At 44.2% G+C, this 25,487-nt stretch overlaps 2 protein-coding genes across 5 annotated transcripts; one reads left to right on the forward strand and one right to left on the reverse strand.

The window, feature by feature from the left end:
- LOC131358313 (transmembrane and coiled-coil domain protein 3-like) lies at nucleotides 1-8,918 on the reverse strand. Of its 4 annotated transcripts, none has more exons than XM_058397999.1 (5): nucleotides 8,618-8,876; nucleotides 3,604-3,704; nucleotides 2,411-3,258; nucleotides 2,176-2,311; nucleotides 1-1,483 (listed from the first exon to the last, which is right to left on the reverse strand). In XM_058397999.1, the coding sequence occupies exons 3-5, from the start codon at nucleotides 3,256-3,258 to the stop codon at nucleotides 1,169-1,171; spliced, it is 1,299 nt and encodes a 432-aa protein (XP_058253982.1). In that variant the 5' UTR covers nucleotides 3,604-3,704; nucleotides 8,618-8,876; the 3' UTR covers nucleotides 1-1,168. The 4 variants fall into 4 exon arrangements, with proteins under 4 accessions (XP_058253982.1, XP_058253981.1, XP_058253983.1 ...); XM_058397998.1 differs by having other exon boundaries at nucleotides 3,604-3,711; XM_058398000.1 differs by lacking the exons at nucleotides 3,604-3,704; nucleotides 8,618-8,876 and adding an exon at nucleotides 8,883-8,918.
- A 4,712-nt stretch (nucleotides 8,919-13,630) lies between these two features.
- Nucleotides 13,631-24,967, forward strand: nup160 (nucleoporin 160). Its single transcript, XM_058397194.1, has 35 exons — nucleotides 13,631-13,763; nucleotides 14,473-14,581; nucleotides 14,726-14,936; nucleotides 15,054-15,264; nucleotides 15,427-15,502; nucleotides 15,647-15,761; nucleotides 16,003-16,242; nucleotides 16,380-16,477; nucleotides 16,563-16,647; nucleotides 17,158-17,226; nucleotides 17,347-17,430; nucleotides 17,623-17,793; nucleotides 18,014-18,113; nucleotides 18,228-18,393; nucleotides 18,525-18,658; nucleotides 19,123-19,283; nucleotides 19,371-19,507; nucleotides 19,592-19,662; nucleotides 19,754-19,913; nucleotides 20,118-20,187; nucleotides 20,494-20,592; nucleotides 20,726-20,848; nucleotides 20,926-21,021; nucleotides 21,116-21,210; nucleotides 21,519-21,615; nucleotides 21,819-21,924; nucleotides 22,235-22,395; nucleotides 22,807-22,867; nucleotides 23,078-23,188; nucleotides 23,271-23,394; nucleotides 23,641-23,742; nucleotides 23,823-23,964; nucleotides 24,138-24,263; nucleotides 24,371-24,472; nucleotides 24,791-24,967. The coding sequence occupies exons 1-35, from the start codon at nucleotides 13,640-13,642 to the stop codon at nucleotides 24,875-24,877; spliced, it is 4,224 nt and encodes a 1,407-aa protein (XP_058253177.1). The 5' UTR covers nucleotides 13,631-13,639; the 3' UTR covers nucleotides 24,878-24,967.
- Nucleotides 24,968-25,487: the final 520 nt, after the last annotated feature.

Consider the following 25,487-nt stretch of genomic DNA (forward strand, 5'->3'; position numbering starts at 1 on the left):
GAAATTAATTTATTTACACTGGACAATAAAGTATTTACATAATAATACCATTCAAACTTAAAGAAAAATCTTTCGGCAGTTTTAAAACTTTTATTACTGATGAGAGAAAGACATAAAACACACACACACACACACACACACACACACACGCACACAGCACAGGTCCACTCCTGCACTCTGCTTACTGAGCAACTGGTTTATACACAAAGAAACGCAAAATCCTTGTTCTTTTGTTTTCCATCAGTTCAAATGTCTGAGGTTCTCAGGTCGAAGGCCAAACAGATAAAGTTACAGTTCTCTGGTCCTCTCCCCTTTAAATAATCCACATTTACACCTGTAGAATTTTATTCAAGTTTGTTGTTTTAGTTGAAGTGTGTCGCCCTGTAGGAACAAGTCGAAACTCGAAAAGTTAAACCATAAATATTCACAGATTTATAAAAAATAAAAATAATATAACGTAACTGAGAACAAATCTCCTGTCATGTCATGTAGTGAAATTCAGAATGAAATCAAAGAAGACAGTTCTATTTACACAGTGAGTTAAAAAAATTTAATGTAGAAATTGGGATTTCTACACTGAATAAAATGACGACTCCTTCCCAGGGTTCAGTTCAGGACCAGTGATGAGAGTTAGTGTACCGTCACATACACAGTGATTAGTGTGTGTGTGTGCGTGGTTCTGTAGACAGGTGAGAACAAACTCGTGTCTGAGTGAGCTGGTCTCATGAGAAAGTGATCAGATTTTGAATCAGACTGAATTGAAGTGAACGGATCATGCTGTGCGTTTCAGATTGCGCTGCCTGACGAGATAAACCAAGCCGAAGCACGGCGCTGATGTGCGATCTGGAGAATATAGCTCCGAGAAAGAAAGAAAGAAAGAGAGAGAGAGAGAGAGAGAGAGAGAGAGAGAGAGAGAGAGAGAGAGAAAGAAAGAAAGAAAGAAAGAAAGAAAGAAAGAAAGAAAGAATTCACAGTGTGAATCCAAACTGAATCAAAAAGCAAATGAATCAAACGAATCAATTTCAATATGATTCAGAGTCGACAAACTAAGTGATAGGAGTGACGGTGCTTTAAAGTCCATTGTGAGGGTTCAAGGTCTGGGTTCATGATTAAGGAGAGAGTTCTGGGTCCAGATTCAGGTTCAGGTCCGGTTCTCCTTACAGAGGTTTCAGAGTTCAGTATTTGGGTGAGAATGCAGATGCGGTTCTGTGTTAGTGCTCAGTCTCTCGTAACTCCTCCAGACCAGAGCGATCAGCACTGCACTGAACACCGTCACCAGCAGCTGGGTTCGGCTCCGGACCCCAGCCCTGATGCAGCGGGTCACGGTGGAAACGCACACCAGCAGCAGCGTGACGACGGCAAGCAGCACGTTAATGATTTTGGGGAGGAGCTTACGATCAAACACACCCTCAGTCTCCACCTGAACCACCTGCACCTGCTGCTCCAACTTACACAGTCGAGAGTTACACGACTCCAACACCTCCTGAAACACACACACACACACACACCAAAATGTTCAATATCCAAATAATTAAATATTACAGTTTGTTAATAAAAAAACCAATCTGTTAAGTACCAGACTAATCATGAAAAGAATTTTTAATTCATGTATCATTATCTATAATGTTTATTAAATATTGCTTCATTCTCCATAAGAGTTTGGTCAAGTTTCAGTGTTTTCCCACACTTATCTTTAAATTACTTTTAATAATTCAGTAAATAATGTCTTCTAAAAAATCTCAAGCATATAAAAAACTTCTCTCTGTTCCTTACATGACTCACATTTTTTTTATTCCTAACCGTTCCAATTTTTTTAATCCAAAACATTTATTTTAATGCAGAATTTGTTAAATAAATATAAAATAAATATCAATTAGGTCATTTCTGAGAGCATGTTCGGTGAACTGATCTTCCAGCTGAAGTATTAATGTGAATGTGCTGATATCAGTGATATCAGCGCCCCCTGGTGGAAATGAAGGAGAAAAACACACTGAGATGTTTAAAAACACGCTAGAAAACAAATTCAAGGTCTGAGATACTAAAACTAAACCAACAGAGTAACAGGACGGAGCTGTGGCCTTCACTCTACAGATCACAACATCAGCACAGTGTCAGTGAGAATGTCCTAAGAGGAAGTGCCTCTTTTCACCACTTCCTGTCTCAGTATGAGGTTACCTGCAGGTCTCTGGCTCTCTCGTTTGCCTGATAGGCCACTTTCTCCTCGATGCTGGCTAGTTCCTGCTTAAGATTCGACATCTCATGCTGGTGAAGTTCGACCAGATCATTGAGCTGCTCCTCCAGACGCTCCACCCTGTGAGAGAGAGAGAGAGAGAGACAGAGAGAGAGGGGTGAAACATCACTGTTGGGATTCCACACTGAACATTAAGGACCTGGAGCTGAACAAGCTTACCTGTCTCTTTCGTCCTCGAGCCTTTGTGTGAGGAAGTTGTCTCCATTTATGTTCTCCTTCAGAAGGTTCATGTCTTTGGCGAATTGGAGCTGGGACTGACGGATCTCCTGAAGCTCCTCCAGCATCAAGTCGACGGTGTGGTCGTGTTTGTGGACTGCAGGATTTCCGTTACTGTCCGCCGAAGCTGAGGTTCCTGTGGAGTATTCGTCGTCGTCGCTGTGGAATTTTGCTTGGCCCACGATGGTGGCGCTCCCACTCAGCATCCGGCCTCCACCTTCATCCAGCGAGGTCTTGAGCTGTGTGATGTTGTCCGCGCTGCCGAACTTGTTCCGGATGAGATTGGCGAACTCTCTGGGCTTGTTGAAGAAGGACGGTGGTGTGAGCAGCACTGTGGGAGCGCTGGGCTTTAATTTGTCCAGACAGTTATGGCGCCCGCTGTTGCTCACTTCCTTCGCCGTGTCCTTGGGAGCATCTTTGGGCTGAGCTTTAGCGGCATCTTTAGGGCTGCTGTTTTTGGAGGGTCCGTTGTTGTTGTTGTTCTCACTCTCCTTCATGCGTCTGTAGTACTGATCCAGCTTCTTCTGTAACTGGTTAATGTTGTGCACGGTTTTCTGGTTCTTCTTCTCAAACACCTGCCGGATTCTCGCCACTTGCTGCTTATCGGCCATGTTGACCAGCTTGAGGAACTCGGCCACGTTGCCGTCCTGCTCCATGCGCTCCACCCTCAGCTGCTCCTTTGCCTTCATGATCTTCTGCTGCAGGTCTCTCGAGGAGTAAAGGTTCGAGTCGGAGCCTCCATGCAGCATCACCGGGACGGGGATACTGAGGACGTAACCGTCATTATCCATCTGAAAACACACACATAAGCACATACAAACACGCACACACACACACACACAGAGAGAGAAGTCAGATAGAGAGTTCAGGAAAGGAACCAACATCAGAAAAATGAACATGGAAACTGCAGCTGCTGCAAAATGACAGACTGCTGACATCACACTTCTCTGAAAACAGAGCGTTTACAAAATGTTTAAATTTACTCGTTAAAAAATACTTCTAAATAAAATTAAACCCTTCTTTAATGGTTTAATAAAAAATCAGATCGGCTGTTCTACCTGTCTGTCTGTCTGTCTGTATGCCTGTCTCCCTCTCTGAATATATATGTATATCTGTCTGTCCATCAGTCTGTCTACCTGATCAACTGTCTGTGTTTGCTTGTGTCTGTCTGCTCATCCACCATTCTGTCCATCTGCTCCTCTTGTCTTTTCCTCCATCCTTTCATCTGTCCATCTGTCTGTTGACTGGAACAATGTAAATGGCCCACAGAGACTCAGAAATACATCATCTGTCCTGCAGCTGTTTCTATCGACATGTCTGTCTATCTGTCTGTCTTCATTACTAACTCTGGCATTTATATAGCTCCTGGAATCAGTCTAATACACACACACACACAGACATAAACCAGATACCATCATGGTTTCTGGTTTGTTGTTCTTTGTTACAGCTTCGTTTTTAGACTGAGAAAAATCAGGAAGTTGTGTGAGCCGAAGTAAAGATTAGAGGAGGAGGAGAGCCTCATCCCTCTTTCCTTGCTTTTTCTTGTACTCTTTCAGTTAAATGCAGCATCTCCTTCTCACGGCCGGTCGACATCTGACCTCCGACATGTAGCTAATTTATTTAACATCAGATCGTTTAAAGTCAACAACAGAAATTAATTCTAATACAAACATTAAGAAACGCTGGTCTTAGGAACACACACACACTCACAGAGAGAGAGAGACAGAAAGAGAGAGAGAGATAAAACAGCATGTATTTGATTCTAGTTAAAAACAGCACAGAAAACTTTCACTTCCTTTTTAACATTCAGATTAAGAGTGAAATGAAACACTCAGCCAGTCAGTCAGCCCATCAGACACTCTGCCCGTCAGTCAGCCCCTCAGACACTGGGCCCGTCAGTCAGCCCCTCAGACACTGGGCCCGTCAGTCAGCCCCTCAGACACTGGGCCCGTCAGTCAGCCCCTCAGACACTGGGCCAGTCAGTCAGCCCCTCAGACACTGGGCCAGTCAGTCAGCCCCTCAGACACTGGGCCAGTCAGTCAGCCCCTCAGACACTGGGCCAGTCAGTCAGCCCCTCAGACACTGGGCCAGTCAGTCAGCCCCTCAGACACTGGGCCAGTCAGTCAGCCCCTCAGACACTGGGCCAGTCAGTCAGCCCCTCAGACACTGGGCCAGTCAGTCAGCCCCTCAGACACTGGGCCAGTCAGTCAGCCCCTCAGACACTGGGCCAGTCAGTCAGCCCCTCAGACACTGGGCCAGTCAGTCAGCCCCTCAGACACTGGGCCAGTCAGTCAGCCCCTCAGACACTGGGCCAGTCAGTCAGCCCCTCAGACACTGGGCCAGTCAGTCAGCCCCTCAGACACTGGGCCAGCCAGTCAGCCCCTCAGACACTGGGCCAGCCAGTCAGCCCCTCAGACACTGGGCCAGCCAGTCAGCCCCTCAGACACTGGGCCAGCCAGTCAGCCCCTCAGACACTGGGCCAGCCAGTCAGCCCCTCAGACACTGGGCCAGCCAGTCAGCCCCTCAGACACTGGGCCAGCCAGTCAGCCCCTCAGACACTGGGCCAGCCAGTCAGCCCCTCAGACACTGGGCCAGTCAGTCAGCCCCTCAGACACTGGGCCAGTCAGTCAGCCCATCAGACACTGGGCCAGTCAGTCAGCCCCTCAGACACTGGGCCAGTCAGTCAGCCCATCAGACACTGGGCCAGCCAGTCAGTCCCTCAGACACTGGGCCAGCCAGTCAGTCCCTCAGACACTGGGCCAGTCAGTCAGCCCATCAGACACTGGGCCAGTCAGTCAGTCCCTCAGACACTGGGCCAGTCAGTCAGCCCATCAGACACTGGGCCAGCCAGTCAGTCCATCAGACACTGGGCCAGTCAGTCAGTCCATCAGACACTGGGCCGGCCAGCCAGTCAGCCCATCAGACACTGGGCCAGTCAGTCAGTCCGTCCATCAGACACTGGGCCAGTCTGTCAGTCCGTCCATCAGACACTGGGCCAGTCAGTCAGTCCATCAGACACTGGGCCAGTCAGTCAGTCCATCAGACACTCGGCCAGTCAGTCAGTCCCTCAGACACTGGGCCAGTCAGTCAGTCCATCAGACACGCCGTCAGTCAGTCCATCAGACACTCAGCCAGTCGTCTAGTCATTAAGTAATCAGTCATTCAGTCAATCATTAAGTCACCAGGCATTTAGTCATTTGGTCAGTTGCCCCAGCTGTATAGCCATGGGGTCAGATATTCTGTCAGTCTCTCATTCAGTCACTCAGGCTTTAGAGCTTCCAGAAAAAATTCATCTTAAATAGCACTGCACACATACACACACAGCAAATCAGTATTAAAGAATTTACCCAGAAGGCATTGTGCAAGGAAAACACACAAGAGTGCTTTGGTATGCAAGGTGTAGGTTTCTGACACGAGCCCATACAAGCTCGCTCACTCACACACACACACACACACACACACACACACACACACACAGCACTGAATGAAAGATTTGAATTCTGAAGTTATGTTTACATTTCTCTACCTGCTCAGGTACACACACAATTCTGTACAAATCCTTTGTGGTGAACAGTGATTCAGTTTGTTTGATTTGATGCAGGACGAGTAACACAAACTCACACAACCTGCCCAACTCACCTGTGTGCTAATGTTTAAATTAATCTGCCCTGAAGGAAAAATCTCAACAGCAGACAGCAGGAACCTGACTGTACAGGTCTGAAACCGTTACTGACATGGCAGATGTTATTCACATTACTCACAACAAAAAGTATCTTATACAGTACATCGCCAGGAAGGAAGCACCACAGGAGCCTCAGTGTCACTGCTGAGCTGAGACACATCCATCACTCTCTCACTCTGTCAGTCACTCTCTCTCTCTCCGTCAGTCACTCTCTCACTCAGCCAGTCACTCCGTCTATCACTCCGTCAGTCACTCTCTCTCTCCGTCAGTCACTCTCTCACTCAGCCAGTCACTCCGTCTATCACTCCGTCAGTCACTCTCTCTCTCCGTCAGTCACTCTCTCACTCAGCCAGTCACTCCGTCTATCACTCCGTCAGTCACTCTCTCACTCAGCCAGTCACTCCGTCTATCACTCCGTCAGTCACTCTCTCTCTCCGTCAGTCACTCTCTCACTCAGCCAGTCACTCCGTCTATCACTCCATCAGTCACTCTCTCACTCCCTCTCTCACTCCATCAATCACTCTCTCACTCAGCCAGTCACTCCATCAGCCACTCTGTCAGTCACTCTGTCACTCCTTTAGCCACTTGGTCACTCACTCTCTCACTCCATCAGCCACTCTCTTACTCCATCAGCCACTCTGTCAGTCATTCTCTCACTCCATCAGTCACTCGGTCACTCCATCAGTCACTCGGTCACTCCATCAGCCACTCGGTCACTCCATCAGCCACTCGGTCACTCCATCAGCCACTTGGTCACTCACTCTCTCACTCCATCAGCCACTCTCTTACTCCATCAGCCACTCTGTCAGTCATTCTCTCACTCCATCAGTCACTCGGTCACTCCATCAGTCACTCGGTCACTCCATCAGCCACTCTCTTACTCCATCAGCCACTCTGTCAGTCATTCTCTCACTCCATCAGTCACTCGGTCACTCCATCAGTCACTCGGTCACTCCATCAGTCACTCGGTCACTCCATCAGCCACTCGGTCACTCCATCAGCCACTCGGTCACTCCATCAGCCACTTGGTCACTCACTCTCTCACTCCATCAGCCACTCTGTCAGTCACTCTCTCACTCCATCAGTCACTTTCTCACTCAGTCAGTAAGTCTGTCTGTCACTCTGTCAGTCACTTTCTCACTCCATCATTTACTCTCTCACTCCATCAGCCACTCTCTCACTCCATCAGCCATTCACTCAATCAGTCACTCATCAATCAACCACTCACTCACTCCATCAGCAACACTCTCACTCCATCAGTCACTCCATCACTCACTCTGTCTCCATCAGTCACTCTGCCAGTCACTATCCGACTCCACCAGACATTTTGGTGAATTTTCTGTCACAAGATAAATTGCAGCCTCTTCGGTTTATTCTGTTTAGATTAAAATGAACATTTTCATTCAGATCCAAAAAGGAGTTACATTCTCATCACTATGATGCTACTGAGCTACAGAGATTATTTTCCTTTACACTTTTAGGCATAGTTTATTTCTACAGAAATTTCTTACACCAGCTTTAAGAAATAAATAATAAATAAAACACCAACAGATTCTAATAAAAAAGGCATGATATCTGAGTGGTTTGTGATCGTTATTGGTTTTCAGCAGGAACCAGTTTGACCAGTTGGGAGTCATCTGAGCTTTTTAGCTGAATTCTTTTCTCTCACACACACACACACACTTAAGTCCTACCTGTAGGAAGAGTCTTGTGTTTCTTTGTCTGAGAGATAAAATCTGATATTTACTGTTTAGACATCAAACCTGTTTACTCTTAAACTCCGATAGAGATAAAAAACAAATTCTTCAGAAAGAATTTCAGACGGTTTCATATAATCTGAAAACGATTATTTCCACTCTGTTTCTAGGTTTTACATGTAGCTTCATTTCCATGTTTACGTTTCTTGTGTTTAATCAGCGTTTAAAACATTGAATCTAAATGAATCGTAATGTTACAGGAAATCTGCATTTAAGTATACACATTAAATCTAGCTAGAGTTTATCAGAGAGATTACACACACTCCTACAGAGAGCTGCTCTCTCTTAATAAAACACTCATCTGCAGAACAAAAACAGATAGAACACACTGATCTTTCTTTCTTTGGGAAATTTACTGGAAGTATTTTCATTGAAACTCAGATTAATGTAAAAATAAAAAAAATAAATAAATAAAGACTTTTGAGTTCTTCAACTTGTTCATTTGTACAAGCTTCATATAAAAACACAAGGTTAGAAGATTCCAAACATAAATACTTTAAGAAACAAAGAACTTTTGACTGTTTACAGACCATCAACGAGAAACGGTTCATAAACGGATTTTAAACAAATAACGAGTCTGACAGGTTTCACAAACACACACACACACACACACACACACACACACGGAGAATTTTTAAGGATAATAACATTCAGGCTGGAACGCAGGAATGCACGTGCGCGCGCACACACACACACACACAAAGGAGTTACCGTGTTTCGGGATTTCGGTTATCTGGAGTTCTTCTTTAGTTTTCTGTCCTTTTCCGCTTCCTCCGCAGGTTTAAACGCAATAAACAGCCGAAAATCACACTCTTATAACCAAACACTGATCCATTCCGAAAACGCACTCACGTTTCAGTTCCTCTGAAACCGCTGTTTCTCACACACACACGCACACTCACACTCTCACACTCTCTCACTCACACACACACGCACGCACACGCACACTCTCACTCTCACACATACACATACACACCTCTGCACCCCATCAGAAGTTCACACACTCCCTTCACACTACTGCAACTCTCAATAACATCTTGATAAGTATAGAGCGCCCCCTGCGCGAGCACAAACGCGCACGCGCACACACACGCGCACACACACACACACACAAACTACATTAAACTCATGTGCAAGAGTGTGTGTTTCTGTAAAACACTGAGTTACAGTTGTAACTGTTGCTCACGCTTATTACAGTTGCCTATAACAGCACGTGCAAACTTTAGTTCCTGTTCTCTCGTGTTCTATCAGCTCTAAAGACTTATCCCCTCAGCAGTCTCTCTTTATTCTCTCTCTTCAGCTATAAAGACTCGCCCCCTCCACAGTCTCTCTTTATTCTCTCTCTCCAACTGTAAAGACTCGTCCCCTCAGCAGTCTCTCTTTATTCTCTCTCTTCAGCTATAAAGACTCGTCCCCTCAGAAGTCTCTTTTATTCTCTCTCTCCAGCTATAAAGACTCATCCCCTCAGCAGTCTCTCTTTATTCTCTTTCCAGCTATAAAGACTCGTCCCCCTCCGCAGTCTCTTTTATTCTCTCTCTCCAACTGTAAAGACTCGTCCCCTCAGAAGTCTCTTTTATTCTCTCTCTCCAGCTATAAAGACTCATCCTCTCAGCAGTCTCTCTTTATTCTCTTTCCAGCTATAAAGACTCGTCCCCCTCCGCAGTCACTTTTATTCTCTCTCTCCAACTGTAAAGACTCGTCCCCTCAGAAGTCTCTTTTATTCTCTCTCTCCAGCTATAAAGACTCATCCTCTCAGCAGTCTCTCTTTATTCTCTTTCCAGCTATAAAGACTCGTCCCCCTCCGCAGTCACTTTTATTCTCTCTCTCTCCAGCTATAAGAAAATGTGGAGAACTATCTGCAATATATTTTACTATAGAAGACAGATGTCAAGCATCTTAGTGCAATTTGAGTCATATGTTCTTTACTTGTTCTAAACTGCAAACTTACCGGGTTAATTACTTTACAGTGATGTCCGAGGTGCTCAGGGTCAGTATCGATGTTTGCCCTGCTATCGCAATTTTTGGGGTTCCAAAGGTCTGGTCTCAGTTTAGTTCCAAACAATTGGATATTTTGGCTTTTACGTCTTTAATAGCTAGGCGTTGTTTTCTAATCCACTGGAAATCTGATAAGCCTCCTACTTCATCTCAATGGCTTGTAGATGCCATGTTTTTTCTCAGACTTGAAAAGATTATGGGATGTTCTGGGAAGAGTAGCTTCTTAAAGAAATGGCAATGTTTTATCTCATATTTTAAGTCTCTTAAATCTCTGCCTTCTGTTTACTCTATTTATTTATCTATTTATTTATTTATTTATTTATTTATTTATTTATTTATACTTTTCCCGCCCGCTTTATTTATTTATTTAGTTCGCTTATTTAATTTTGTTTTATTGTTGTTATGTTTGTTTTGTTGTTGTTTTTTAAGTTTGTATTGTTAAAATGTATAATGCTTAAAACCTATTTCAGTAATAATGATGATTACACAATAAAAAAGTTTGAACCAAGAAGATGTGGAGAATTTCATGCTCCAGCTTCACCTCCTACTGATACACAGCACTGACATTGGAGACTCTTTCACCACATCATACACACACACACACACACACACACACACTGATACACAGCACTGACACTGGAGACTCCTTCACCACATCATACACACACACACACACACAATGATACACAGCACTGACACTGGAGACTCCTTCACCACATCACACACACACACACACACTGATACACAGCACTGACACTGGAGACTCCTTCACCACATCATACACACACACACACACACACAATGATACACAGCACTGACACTGGAGACTCCTTCACCACATCACACACACACACACACACACTGATACACAGCACTGACACTGGAGACTCCTTCACCACATCACACACACACACACACACACTGATACACAGCACTGACACTGGAGACTCCTTCACCACATCACACACACACACACACACACTGATACACAGCACTGACACTGGAGACTCCTTCACCACATCATACACACACACACACACACACACACACTGATACACAGCAATGACACTGGAGACTCCTTCACCACATCATACACACACACACACACACTGATACACAGCACTGACACTGGAGACTCCTTCACCACATCACACACACACACACACACACTGATACACAGCACTGACACTGGAGACTCCTTCACCACATCATACACACACAAACACACACACACACTGATACACAGCACTGACACTGGAGACTCCTTCACCACATCATACACACACACACACACACTGATGCACAGCACTGACACTGGAGACTCCTTCACCACATCATACACACACACACACACACACACACTGATACACAGCACTGACACTGGAGACTCCTTCACCACATCACACACACACACACACACACACACACTGATGCACAGCACTGACACTGGAGACTCCTTCACCACAGCACACACACAAACACACACACACACTGATACACAGCACTGACACTGGAGACTCCTTCACCACATCATACACACACAAACACACACACACACTGATGCACAGCACTGACACTGGAGACTCCTTCACCACAGCACACACACACACACACACTGATACACAGCACTGACACTGGAGACTCCTTCACCACAGCACACACACAAACACACACACACACACACTGATACACAGCACTGACACTGGAGACTCCTTCACCACATCACACACACACACACACACACTGATACACAGCACTGACACTGGAGACTCCTTCACCACAGCACACACACAAACACACACACACACACACTGATACACAGCACTGACACTGGAGACTCCTTCACCACATCATACACACACACACACACACACACACACACACTGATACACAGCACTGACACTGGAGACTCCTTCACCACATCATACACACACACACACACTGATGCACAGCACTGACACTGGAGACTCCTTCACCACAGCACACACACAAACACACACACACACACACTGATACACAGCACTGACACTGGAGACTCCTTCACCACATCATACACACACACACACACACACACACACTGATACACAGCACTGACACTGGAGACTCCTTCACCACAACACACACACACACACACACACACTGATACACAGCACTGACACTGGAGACTCCTTCACCACATCATACACACACACACACACACACACACACTGATACACAGCACTGACACTGGAGACTCCTTCACCACATCACACACACACACACACACTGATACACAGCACTGACACTGGAGACTCCTTCACCACATCATACACACACACACACACACTGATACACAGCGCTGACACTGGAGACTCCTTCACCACATCGTATTTACGGTACTTAAAATGTATTAAACATGAAAATCATGGAGTTGTTTTTTTATATAGTTTTAAGCATTGTTTGTATTACGGAAGCCCAGAGAGGCCATGTGATATTATTTTTTTTGCTTCTGTTTTCTCGTGATCACGACTTAATTTTCTCGTGATCTCGAACAAAAGTTGATCATGACTTCCGCGGTGAAGTTGGTTTGATATTCAGACATTAGACAGACATTCGGAAGCGGTAGTTTAGAAGAAGGCATTGCGAGTGATGCTCTCGTGCAGGAAAGACGAGAGCAGTAGGCGGCAGTCGTGTTTCGTGTGCATTGAAATTGATCAACATAACGTGGCGCTGCGGAGAGCAATTGGCGTATGATATCAAAGTACCACAAAAGCTACTTAAAAGCATTATTCATTATTTTAGTACTAGTTTTGGGTCACAGGGTCACATGACATAGAAGCTATTAAAGACATAGTGTTTTTTTTTTAATAAAAATTTAAATAAAAATAAAAGAAGAGATTCTTTGGTATACAAAGAGGTGTACCTTGTGGATGTGTCCAATTAGATCATTTTGGTACTAGAGTTGGGTCACAGGGTCACATAACCTAGAAGCTATTAAAGAAATAGTGTTTTTTTTTAAAATAAAAATAAAAGAAGACATTTTTGGAATAACAAAGAGGAGTACCCTGTGGAGGTGTCCAATTAGATCATGTTGGTACTAGATTTGAGTCACAGGGTCACATGACCTAGAAGCTATTGAAGAAATAGTGTTTTTTAAAAATACATATTAAAATAAAATTTAATGAAGAGTAAATAACAGTAAATAATGTAAATGTAACTATTAGGTCAGTGTAGTTTCTGAGGTCATTATAGACACTAATTCCTTGCTGTCACAAGCTGACAGAAGTAATGGCAGAGCCGTGACAGTGTGAAAGTCGCCAATTGGCTCCGTCCACGGCTGTCCACACAGATCCATCGACAGCATCAGTGAGCAACACCAAGGGACGAGACTCTGACCTGGGGCAGAGGCAGTGCTCACACTGGAAAATAAGGAACACTGAGTGAGTGAGTGAGTGAGAGAGAGAGAGAGAGAGAGAGAGAGAGAGAGAGAGAGAGAGATATCAGATATGCTTGTGATCATGTGATATTTAAAGACAATGTAGATTATGTGTAAAGTGCAGGCAGGGACTCCGGTAAGACTACCTATGACAGCACAACTAAAAAGGGGAGAGCCAGAAGGTGACAGGCATGAAAGTAAAGAAAACTAAAATGATAATTTATTTAAAAACACACAACAATGTGATAAATAGGTGCAGCTGTAACTCTGTACCAGAGGGGAGAGGCAGAGAGCAAAACACGCTCTAACGCAGCTCGTTGTTTATGCGTCACATCCGGTATTCTGGCGCGCGGAAAATGGCGGCTGCCTTGGAGAGAAGCTTCATAGAGATCTGCGGGTTTGAGAGGGAGACAGTCTCCCGGTTTCGGGATCTCACTATTAATCCTGGTAAAATAAAAGTCTCTTAAATGTTTTATCATAGCAGCGATCTTTTCGTTCTAGTGACAACAATATATATCTCACGCGGACAGCAAATACAGCGCCTAAGTTTAACAGCGCGTGCGCCGTACCGAGGCTAGTTAGCTACTTGGCTAGTTATTGAATTAGTTTAACCCTTTATCAGCTTGATTATTAATCTTGTTTTAACGCTACAGGCGAACGAAGTTTTTACTTGAAACAGCACATTTTACTTCATTTGCTACAAATTAAAGAATAAAAGTTTATATGAAACACACCGTTGGTTTGTATGGGCGCCAGCTCACAGGTGTATTACTGACTTGCACAAAGTATTGGCAAATATAATCAACATAACACTGATTCAGTCATGGTTGTGTTTGTACACATTGTACAGGTCTACAGAGCAGTAAATGTGCACCTATAGTGACCTGAGTTATGTTAAAGTTACAGCACTGTTTAGAAATGTGAGTGTTAGTAATGTGTCGTTTCCCAAAAAAAAAGAGTCGACTCTCTTGCTTCGGCTCATACGACTCATAAGTATGACACACGTGTAGCCATTGCTTTAATAAATAGCTTTATAGGAACACCTACTTTCTTGTGTGTTAGTGTGAATTGTCTATAATAAAAAATATGAAAGTGAGTGGAGAAATTTCCAATTGCTAATATGCATGAATACGTAACGGGGTGATGTTGTGTGCAGGTGTGAGTGCACCCCCTGGTGGTGGGAGACTCTCAGACAGTGCTGGGGCATTCTCTTATGAGGAGAGTGGGAAACTGTTGTCTCTTACCAGCAACAGATTCATCCACTGGTGAGTTATGTAAAGAATAAAACACTTGGGATGTGCCGCTAAAGAACAATAATTAATGCTGGAACAGCCCAATGCAAAGCTGGTCACCGTTATCACCAATCAGAATTTAACAGTCTGGTTGTGTGTGTGTGTGTCTGTCTTCAGGTCCACTTCAGGAGACACAGTACAGCTGGTGGAGCAGTCACTAGACCTGAACCTGTTGAACAGCTCGCTCCGTCTCAAGATCCAGAACTGCGCTGTTCTCCCTGGAGGTGTTCACATCTACGAGACACTCAATAATGTCATCGTCCTCATCGTCACCAACCAATCAGTGCACAGGATGGTGCTGCCCCACCCCACACGCATGTACCGCAGTGTGAGTGTATCACTGTTCATACACACATCCACAGCCTTGCATTCCAGCGTTTAGGAGAGGTTTTTATATATGTTTTGAATATGGTGAATGTAACATTTCCTGTGTGTGTTTGTGTAGGAGCTGGTGGCTGAGCTGCAGATGCAGAGTGTGTTCACTGATGTGGGGAAGGTGTGTGTTCAGGATGCTGTTCAGTCCTTCACTCTGTCGTTCACTCAGAACCCCATCACATCTTCCGCTTGGCTCAGCACACATGGCCACGCCCATTTTGCTTTGGCCACGCCTGCTGGGGGCATCACCATCGTCACCTTACCTCCCCACGATCAGCAGGGTAACATGAGCACTCTGAAAAAAAAAAACATTTTTTTTTATTTATGTAAAGGCTAAGTTAAAGAAAATGAAATTAATTATATGTAAAGGTATTTTGTAAGTTGGTGGCTACTACTTTAGTTTTTAGAATAGATGCTAACTGTCTGACTGTCTGTGTTTGTAGGTTCATTGTCAGTGATGGAGTTAAAGCAGAGTTCAGTGATGCAGAGATTAGCAGGCTGGGTCCCCAGCGCCATCAGGTAAGTGAAGACATTATCCTCTTCCTCACTGCACAGAAGTGTGTGTTTTATGTATTTACTGCACCATTGTGAATGAAGGCCCTTCTTCAGTGTGTGTATGTTTTTTTTAAAGGTTATATAAAAGTCTGTGTGTCTGTGTGTTAGAGGGGACCAGAGCCCGTCTGACCTGGCGGTGAGTTTAGCCATGTGGCCGATGGAGGACGACACCTTCATCTTCGCTCTGTGTCAGGATCATAAGCTGCGCGTCTGGTCATATAAGGTGTTTAATGATATTGAATTTTTAGTGTTAAACCTAACACATACTGACATTACGGGTTATCTCATAGGTGGGCATTAGATCATTGTGAATATTATCATGAGGTTTCAGTGGCCAAAATCTGATTAGCAATACTGCAATAACAACAAGCACAGTGCCATCATTTGGGCTTTGCCTCCACAGGGCTGCAGGAATTATTACTGAGGTCTGTTTAGAAGCCTAATTTTGTGTGTTGTGTTTACAGGAACAGCAATGTGTGTTGGTGGCGGATGTGTTGGATTACGTCCCCGCTGGTCGGGCTGAGCTGAGGAACAGTGTGGGCGTGTCTCACCGTTTGCGTGTGTGCGTGTCCGGTTCTGCAGGCGTGTGTGTGGGTGTTTACATCGCTGCTCCTCACCGTGGTCAGTTCTGTGTCCTACAGCTTGGGTCCAGTAGCAACACACGATACAGTCTGGAGCACATCTCTACCATCTACAGCACACAGGTATATATTTATATATGTCTGTGTGTGTGTGTATGTATATATATGTATATAATATACATACATACATACATACATACATACACACCCAAACACATACATGTAATATGTAACCGTGTGCTTGTGTGCATGTTGATCAGGAGACTCTGGTGGACTTTATTCTAACCTCCACTGATATTTGGGGTCTGTGGGTGGATGATGATAACCAAACTGTTGTGAAGTACATCAACTTTGAGCAGTAAGTGCCATGCTACATTCCATGTCAACGCTCCGAGACCAGTGCATTTGTGGACACACTGATGTGTGTGTATTTGTGTGTGCAGCAATGCAGCAGGCATGTGGAACCAGGTGTTTGTGCAACCTGCCCCAGAGGAGGAAGTTCACATCGGGGCTGAGCAGGATCCCAGAGTAAGTACTATGCGTGACTGAGTGAATGTTTGTGATCATATCAATGTGGCTAGATTTTTAGTTACATATGTATGTTGAATTCTCTTATATTATCTGACCAACCCCCTGGAAGCCCTTCTAAGTCTATGCATTAAAAGTCCATAAAAGACTTTCTAATTTGTTTTAAAGACAATTAGTGGCCTAGAATTGTAACTAATTGTAATTAATATTTTCCAATTCATTTTAATGGTACTTAGAAAGTGCTTAAAATCAGCTTCTGAAACAGATATGTTCGGTGTAATGAAAACGTTTACACGCACGCTTTCTTTATTAACTGCTGTATCTAAAAGCTTTTTCTCAGAAAAGGAAAAATGTCGGCTACTCAGTGACCATAAAACCTATGGAATTTTAACCTTAGTCGATTGATTTGTAATTGAAATAGTAGTATGACCTCTGATATCAATGTAAAGATAAATATATTCATCTTTCCTATACATCCTCACCTCACTGCTATTTGCTCTCTCCCTTCAGGAGACGTACCTGGACATTCTGTTTTCTCCTCTGCGCTTCACTGCTGCTGCCATCGTAAAGGCTCTACAGGTGAACACATGAACAAGACTCCCCTGTTATATCCACCTCTCTCTCTTTCTCTCTCTCTCTCTCTCTCTCTCTCTCTCTCTCTTTTTAGATGAAATGAATCACAGGTTTATTTTGTTGCAGATTTACAAACGTGGCACAGAGAGATTCCTCGACTTAACATGGGAGACACTGAAGAAAGAAGTCACTCTTGCTGTAGAGAATGAGGTCTCGCGCGCACACACACACACACACATGCTTGCATGCTGAATGACTGAACATGTAAATGATGCGCACACACACATGCACACTTCAGAGCAACAGTCCGGTAATAGTGACCGTTTATATTGCTGCAGTGTTGTTTATTCCTTCCATATTGTAGCATCATTAATGGTGATCATGGTGTGTGTTTGTGTTCAGCTCCAGAGCAGTGTGACAGAGTTCGAGTTCTCTCAGGAGGATTACCGCATGCTGCAGGTGGAGTTCTGGTCCAAGTTCTATGCCTGCTGTCTGCAGTACCAGGAGGCTCTGTCTACCCCTCTCGCCCTGCATGTGGACCAGGCCACAGCTATGGTTTGCTTGCTCAAGAAGGTACCAAAAACCCTCATCACAGGGGTGATAAAAGCTGCTTTGGGAAAGGAATAGTGCGCTAAAACCTGTTCTAAATTATTTTAGGCCACACCCCCTTTTAGTAACACTACCAAGTCTAGGCTGTAATGATTTGAATTAGTGAATCATTTCTACTGAATCTGGAAAATTATTCAAATCAGACTGTACAGCATACTAGAGGTCATTAATGATGTTTCATCAGGGCTTTGTGTCATTTCTGTTGCCCTGCTTTGCTGTGGATCACCTGTACCTGTGCTCTGATGAGTACCTGTTCTCTGAGGAGGAAACGCCTGTAGCTGATGGTAGCCACTCGCACCTAATTTTATCCCATTTAAATGTATTGGGGGTGGGGTGGGGGGTGTTTTAGCAGTCTCATCACATTGTGTGTTTGTGTGTGTGTGTGTGTGTGTGCGCAGAACCAGAGTTGGACGGGGATGTCCTGCAGCTGGTTCAGTGTTTGCGTTTGGTGAGTGAGTGTTTGCAGGGGGAGATGGGGTGTGTGATGGACAGAGCGGTGGAGATGCTGATGTCTCCAGAGAGAGCCGCAGAACAAGTGCTGGATAACCTGCTCACTAATGACAAGTCAGTAACACGCTAGTAGTACGCCGCATCGCCAACCTCCTTTTCTCTCTCCTTTTCTGCTTTAAATTGTCATAGTCAACTCAAACACGCTGACCCCAATTGCTTTTGCAATTGTGTGTATTGTGTTTCAGTGATAATGTAATTGCCGACATCACCAACAAGCTTCAGGATGTGCGAAACCCTCTGGCTGCAATGAACGCCCTGCTCCGAGAACTTGACCTGGAGACTGACATAGACATGTCTGATGCAATGCCATCACAAACAGGTGAGCTCACTCTCTCGCGCACACACACACACCACACTGTTTCTCCCACATGGTCTGTGTTTCATTTGATCACATGACTGATGCTATTTGGTCATTGAGTCCAGGGCTTAAATTACATTGTGACATGTAAATGAGCCTAAAACTACATTTTCCCACAGATTTGATGTGTCCAAATGGCTTGTTGCACAGAAATAGTTATACATCTACTAAAAAAAACACTTAGAGCTCACTGACTGGTGCTAGGAACAAATATGTGCAACTAAAAACATTGATGTTTCATAGTTAGGATTAAAAAGAAAAGTTCCTCCATCTCCCTGTTCTGCATCACTTTGCAACCCATTTGCATGAAGTTCAACTTGGTTGCATATCTTTCCTACTTCTCACTATCACTACTACTGTCACCAAAGGTCAGTGTTGCCAGATCTAATTGAGTTTGTGTGTGTGTGTATGTGTCTGTGTTACAGGCCGGTCTCTGAGTGTGCGTCTCAGTCTGTCTCAGCTGTACAGCAGCAGTGTGGCTGTGAGTGTTGTGTGTCAGGCGGTGTGTCACATGGCCATGACTCGAGCACTGATCTGCAGAGACCTGCTCATTCTGCAACACCTGTACCTGCACCGTGGAGACAACGTGAGTCTCTAGAGCGATGACCTGGTAGATGAAATGGTAATGGACACAAATAATCTGTGTGTGTGTTTGTGTGTGTGTGTGAAATAGGTGCTCCTGTCTGGCAGTGCTCAGTGTCTGCAGCTGCAGCAGGATCTGATTCCACGCTGTTCACACATGCTCTGCTGTTATTACCTGCTCAAACAGCTCAGCCAGACCCTCGCCTCCCCTGTACCACTCGACACACTGTACGTGTTCACACACACACGCACACGCTGCACAAATGTATAATCTACGACACTAACCACAAGCGCACACACACTGTGTTTCAGAGACGCTAACCTGCAGCATCTGTCCGTGTTGAAGCTGACTGATTCCACAGCAATCATGGCTAACAGATCAGGTATGACCCTGAGTTGAGAAAAGTGTGTAAAGCTAATACATTTAGAGTGTATTAAATTTGGATAACTCCCCTGTCTCCATGTACGTGTCAGTGCTGAGTCCTCAGACAGTGGTCGAGCTCTTCTATCAAAACATAGCCCGTAAATCCATTGTGCTTCAGCTGTTTGGCCAGAGGGAGGTGCCAGAGAGTCACACCAGCCTGCACTGGAACCAGCTCATTTCCCATGTGGTGCATCTGCTGACTCAGTTACTGTATCCTTTACACAAACACACACACACAGCTCATCTCCAGTATGGTGCATCTATTGACTGTTAATGTATCCTCTACACACACACACACACACCCCAATCTCATGTCCAATGTGGTGTATTAGTGCTCAGTTACTGTATCCTCTATACATGCTCACTCTCACACAGTTTCTGAGTGTGTTGAAGACCTTACATCACCGTGATCAGGTGGCCTAATAACCCCAACTTCCTGTTCCCTGAGTGCATGATGGGAAACTGCCAGTACACACAGCTCCAGGTGAGCTACTGCTGTGGGTGTGTGGATGCGCATGTGTCGTCTTTACTGTGTTGCTACTGTTACCTGCATGTCTTTTTTTTTTTTTTGTACATGTACCTGATCACACATCCACAGGTATGAGAACCTTTGTGTTTGCGCACTGTTCTCCAAACCTGGATGTGTTCACGACGGCCATTTTAAATATTATTTTCTTTCTCAGTTGCCCAAAGTCATAATGATCCATGACCATTACATTCATTGCTAAATAGCAAACAGAACACAAGAGTCATATTCTGTCCAGTGATTATTGTTTTGTTTTTTCCCCAGGAATATGTGCGTCTGATTGGGCCATGGTGCCAAGCTAACGTTGGATCCTATCGGTTTGTGCTGGGTCAGGCGTATCTAGCCTGTGGAGAAGGACAGAAGGTAAAACAAAGATCAGTCACACCTCACCATGTCACATCAAGAGAAAAAATATTCTATCATCATACACCTAGAGGTTATTTTCTTTTGTAATGTCTTGTGGCCTACAGCTTACATGTTTTTTTTATCCAATTAGGCTCTGCAGTGTTTCCAGGAGGCAGCACCAGAAGTGGAGAAGGAAGATTTTCTGATGAGATTGACCGGCTCTGAGGAGGACGAGGCAGGGACTACGGTGCCACGGTTACTCTATTACAACAAGGTACACACACACCATTGTACTAGTGTTAACAGTGATGTTGAATATGCTAATGCTGTGTGCGTATGCCTGTTTCTCAGGTCCTAAGACTCCTGGAGGATGTTGGGTTGCCAGATCTTGTGATTCAGTTAGCCACATTGGCTGTGTCTGAGGCTGTGAATGACCAGCGCAGTCAGGTATAGACACATTCTATAGTGTTTACACTTTAGCTATCATTTTTTAATGGATTTTATTATAATTTATTTATTTTTGTAACACACACACACACAGGCAGCTCTGTGGACACGTATTTTTAAACACCATCTGGATCTCGGACACAACAGGGAGGCGTATGAAGCTCTGACCCAGAACCCAGATTCCAGCAGGTATGCGCGTACACACACACACACACACAAAGCAAAGTAAAGGATCCTTTATAGCCCTTTGCACTGCTTTATTCTTTTTATTTGTATGATGCATAATAAAAATTTATGTGATTAGTTGTGCATGGCGTCAATAAGCTGTAAAATTAAATACTTTTTTAGTTACAATTTTATATCTTGTATCCTTGAAACGAAAGTATTTTCAGAGACCAGTTTGCCATTTTAATTTCTGAGAAAGAGCTTAAAATAAATAAAATGTGGCTTGGTTTCACGTCATAAGTGGAAAAGTGTGTGTGTGTTTGTGTGAGTAGGCAGTTGGACTGTCTCCGGCAGCTAGTGGTGGTCCTGTGTGAGCGCTCTCAGCTACAGGATCTCATCCAGTTCCCTTACATCAACCTTCATGAGGAGGTCCGTACACACACACATTTTTTACATGTAAGAGTAGGCTGGGTAGTTAACTAACTGGGTGGTCTAATAGTAGTGTAACCATAGCAACAGATTATGGTTAAAAATATGAATATAAATATGGCCAACGGTTTAAGATAAGTTTCAATATGTAACAGAGAGCTAAACTCTGATTTGCATGAGGACATGTTGGGGTGTGTGTGTAGGTGGTGGGGATCATCGAGTCTCGTGCCCGTGCTGTTGACCTGATGACCCATAATTACTACGAGCTGCTCTACGCCTTCCACATTAACCGCCACAACTACAGGAAAGGTAACACCGTCCAGTACAGAAATTAATATATATATATATATATATATATATTCCAGATTATAGTGCTTCATCTGAGACATTATTAGCATAAGAACTTAAACACAAATCCCATTCTGGGAGATCAAGAACTCTTAAGAGAAAACACAGATACCTCAGGATGTTTTCTCACCTCGTCTCCGATATAATAGGAACTCTGTTTAGTCTGGATGCTGATTCAGAATCAGAGCAAGATTTATTTAATGAAATTTAATTTAAGACTTATTTAGTTAAATGAACTCTGTAAACACGTCAATCTGTGTGTGTGTTGCAGCTGGTACAGTGATGTTTGAGTATGGGATGCGTCTGGGTCGTGAGGTTCGGACTCTCCGGGGTCTGCAGAAGCAGGTGAACTGTTACCTGTCTGCTCTGAACTGTCTGCGTTTGATTCGGCCCGAATACGCCTGGATCATCCAGCCTTCATCTGGAGCTGCTGTGAGTTTCAATCTCTCTCTCACACACTATACACACACACACTATGTTTTTAATTGTGTTCTATCGTAAACAAGTTTGCACGTGAGCTATCACTATATTTAAGTTTACAAAATACTTGGTAGTAAAGCAGGTTTTTACGTAGCTTTGGGTTCTAATATAAAACCTACCACGCTGCCACTGTTGGGCCCATGAGCCAAGGCCCTTAACCCTCTCTGCTCCAGGTGCACTATCAGGGCTGACCCTGAGCTCTGACTCCCAACATCCAAAGCTGGGATATGCGAGAGAATTTAACTGTGCTGTAATGTAAATGTGACTTATTCTTCTCATAAATCCAACGTGAACGATTCCACATTGTCGTATATTTGCTGCAATCTGATGTTGAATTTCTCCTGTTCTGTCTGTTTCTCTCAGTGTGAAAGACCGGGTACATCCCCAAAGCGCAGCTATGATGGAGATTTGGCTCCACCTCCAGGTAAATAATCTCGTCTGTCACATCAGTACTGTACACAACCTTTTGTAACCTGCAAACATCTCAAATAAAATCTGTATGAACTCTGATCTCAGTTGAGGGAGCACTGTTGTCAACTGACTAATATATATATATATATATATCTACATAGAGGATATGTGACGGCTTTCAGATTAAATCCAAAGAGAGTGACGTGTGTGTGTGTGTGTGTAGTGAGTCGGCAGATAGAAATCCTGGAGCTGAAGGATCTGGAGAAGGAGTATGTGCTCGCACGTTGTCGTCTCACACTTGCGCAGCAGGACCCATCCTCAGCTGCTATAGCAGGTATAGCATGCATACACACACATGCACATGTAACTGCATTTATATGCCACATGCATACACTGTGTGTGTCTGTGTCGAGCAGGCAGTGCGTCTGCAGCGGAGATGGTGTCTCTGTTGGTGCAGGCCGGATTGTTTGACACGGCGTTGTCGTTGTGCGAGACGTTCAAGCTCCTTCTCACATCCGTCTTCGAGGGACTCGCCTTCAAGTGAGTAGTGTTTATACAGACACCGTGGAGCCGCTGCTGAGTGGATGTAGCAAGTACAGTTAGTTTGTCTGACATGGAACGCATATAAAACAATCAGCTTTCACTTAAATACAAATAAATCGTACACTGTTGTAAATCGTATGCTGTAGTCTAGGTAACCCTGTCACGTCAGAACAAAACTCGTCCGAGTTTACAACATGGATACCGCTGCAGTCTGTGCATTAACACGCTGCTGTTGTGTCCCAGGTGCATTAAACTGCAGTACGGATCGGATCAGAGCCAGAACGAGGCATGGAACTGGTTATCAGCCAATCAGCTGCCCAGTCTCATCACCACTAAAGAGTCCAGGTGTGTGTGTGTGTGTTTGTCTTTCCTTCCTTGGCATTCAGGTGTTTATGTATCTGAACTTGTGCTGTTCTGCTTCACAGTGCAACAGATGAAGCATGGAGACTTTTGGCCTCATACCTGGAGAAGCATCAATCCCAGAATGCTCAGCATCATCGCTGTGTCATTAACAGGTTACTGTCACACGGTGTACCTGTTCCTGATTGGCTGCTTAATGCATACAAGGTAAATAAGGCACAGATTCTGTTCTGTACAGGTTGTTTTATATATAACTTTAAATGATTATAGATTTAATGTACATTTTAAATGAGAAAGTAGTGTGTTGGAAAATGTTTATTATTATTAACACCCTGATAACATTTTATAATTACTGTGTATGTGTGTATATATATACACAGGAAGTGGATGCTGCATCCCTGTTGCGTCTCTACCTGAACTACGACTTGCTGGACTCGGCTGCGGAGCTGGTGATGGAATACGTGGATGCTCTCCTGGGGAAGGGACATCAATATTTCGGAATAGAGGTACACACACACACAGCTGTGGGCTGATGAATCGCTTGTGTGATGCTTGTGTCTCAGCAGAAATATCAATAAAAATTTAGAGAATCATACACCATGTTTGTGTGTAGATGCCACTCAGTGCGACAGCACCACTGGTCTGGCTGCCCTACACATCCATTGACCAGCTGCTGCACAACCTGAGAGAGAGTCAGACTCAGAGCAATACACAGGTAAGAGACACGCCCATGCAGGAAACTGAATCATGCCTTTTGGCAAAGTGGGTGGAGTTAACATTGAGCTCCATTATGATAGCTTTGCTCTGGACTGTTTGCTTGTGCTTGGTGTGTATGTGTCACAGACCTGCCAAGTTTTGTGTGCAATTGTGACGCCGGAGTTGGATGCTAGGATTGCTTACTCAAAAATACACCAAATGAGCATCTTCTACATGACATTGTCTGTTGGGAACAATGTGTTGTACTTTTTAATCTGCTTCTGTGAAATAAGTGAATTCCTACAAAATATTCTATGATCTGTGTGTGTGTGTGTAGATGTATGAAAAGCTGCGGATGAAGCTGGCGGAGTATCACAGACAAGTGGAGAGCAGCAGTAAACGCCGACTGCAGGTTCCGGCCTGAACACACTCCCTAGAACACACGGGCTGTTTTTCTCTTCAGTGCTTTGTAAAATTTTATATGCAATTAAAATGTTGGGTTTTGTACAATTTTTGCAATGGTCCAGCTGTTTTTATTTAATAAACACACCACAGTGTGCTGATTAGTGAGAAATGACCGGGTTGTCTCATGTGGGCGTGGCCTGTTCTACTGTTTTCAGGGGGGGAATGGGAGGAGTCAAATGACATCTAATTTATTATCTAAGCAGCATCTGATTTACATCACTGGGAATGAAACACTGGAAACATCTCAGATTCTGTTTTCCTAAAAGTGTGTATTATAGGAGGAATTAAATGATTAAGTGGAGGCTCATTGGACTTTCATCCACTGTTCATATCCCAGGATGTGTTGTGTAGACTGTATACAGCTTCACATGGGGAGGGGCTAAACATGAACATAAGAGGAATTAGTTGTTGTAAAATGGTAATTAAGCCCTGCCTCCTATGATGCAATGTATAAAGGTACTGGTAAAGCACAAGATGGAGTCAGAAGGCTCCCTAAGTAAGGCACATGACTTCAAATGAATTAAACACTATAATAAAGCAATGATGCAGTGAATGGACAAGAATAGCAG

This window comes from Hemibagrus wyckioides, linkage group LG08 (genome assembly GCF_019097595.1).
Source record: "Hemibagrus wyckioides isolate EC202008001 linkage group LG08, SWU_Hwy_1.0, whole genome shotgun sequence".
In the NCBI taxonomy this organism is placed as follows: Eukaryota; Metazoa; Chordata; class Actinopteri; order Siluriformes; family Bagridae; genus Hemibagrus; species Hemibagrus wyckioides.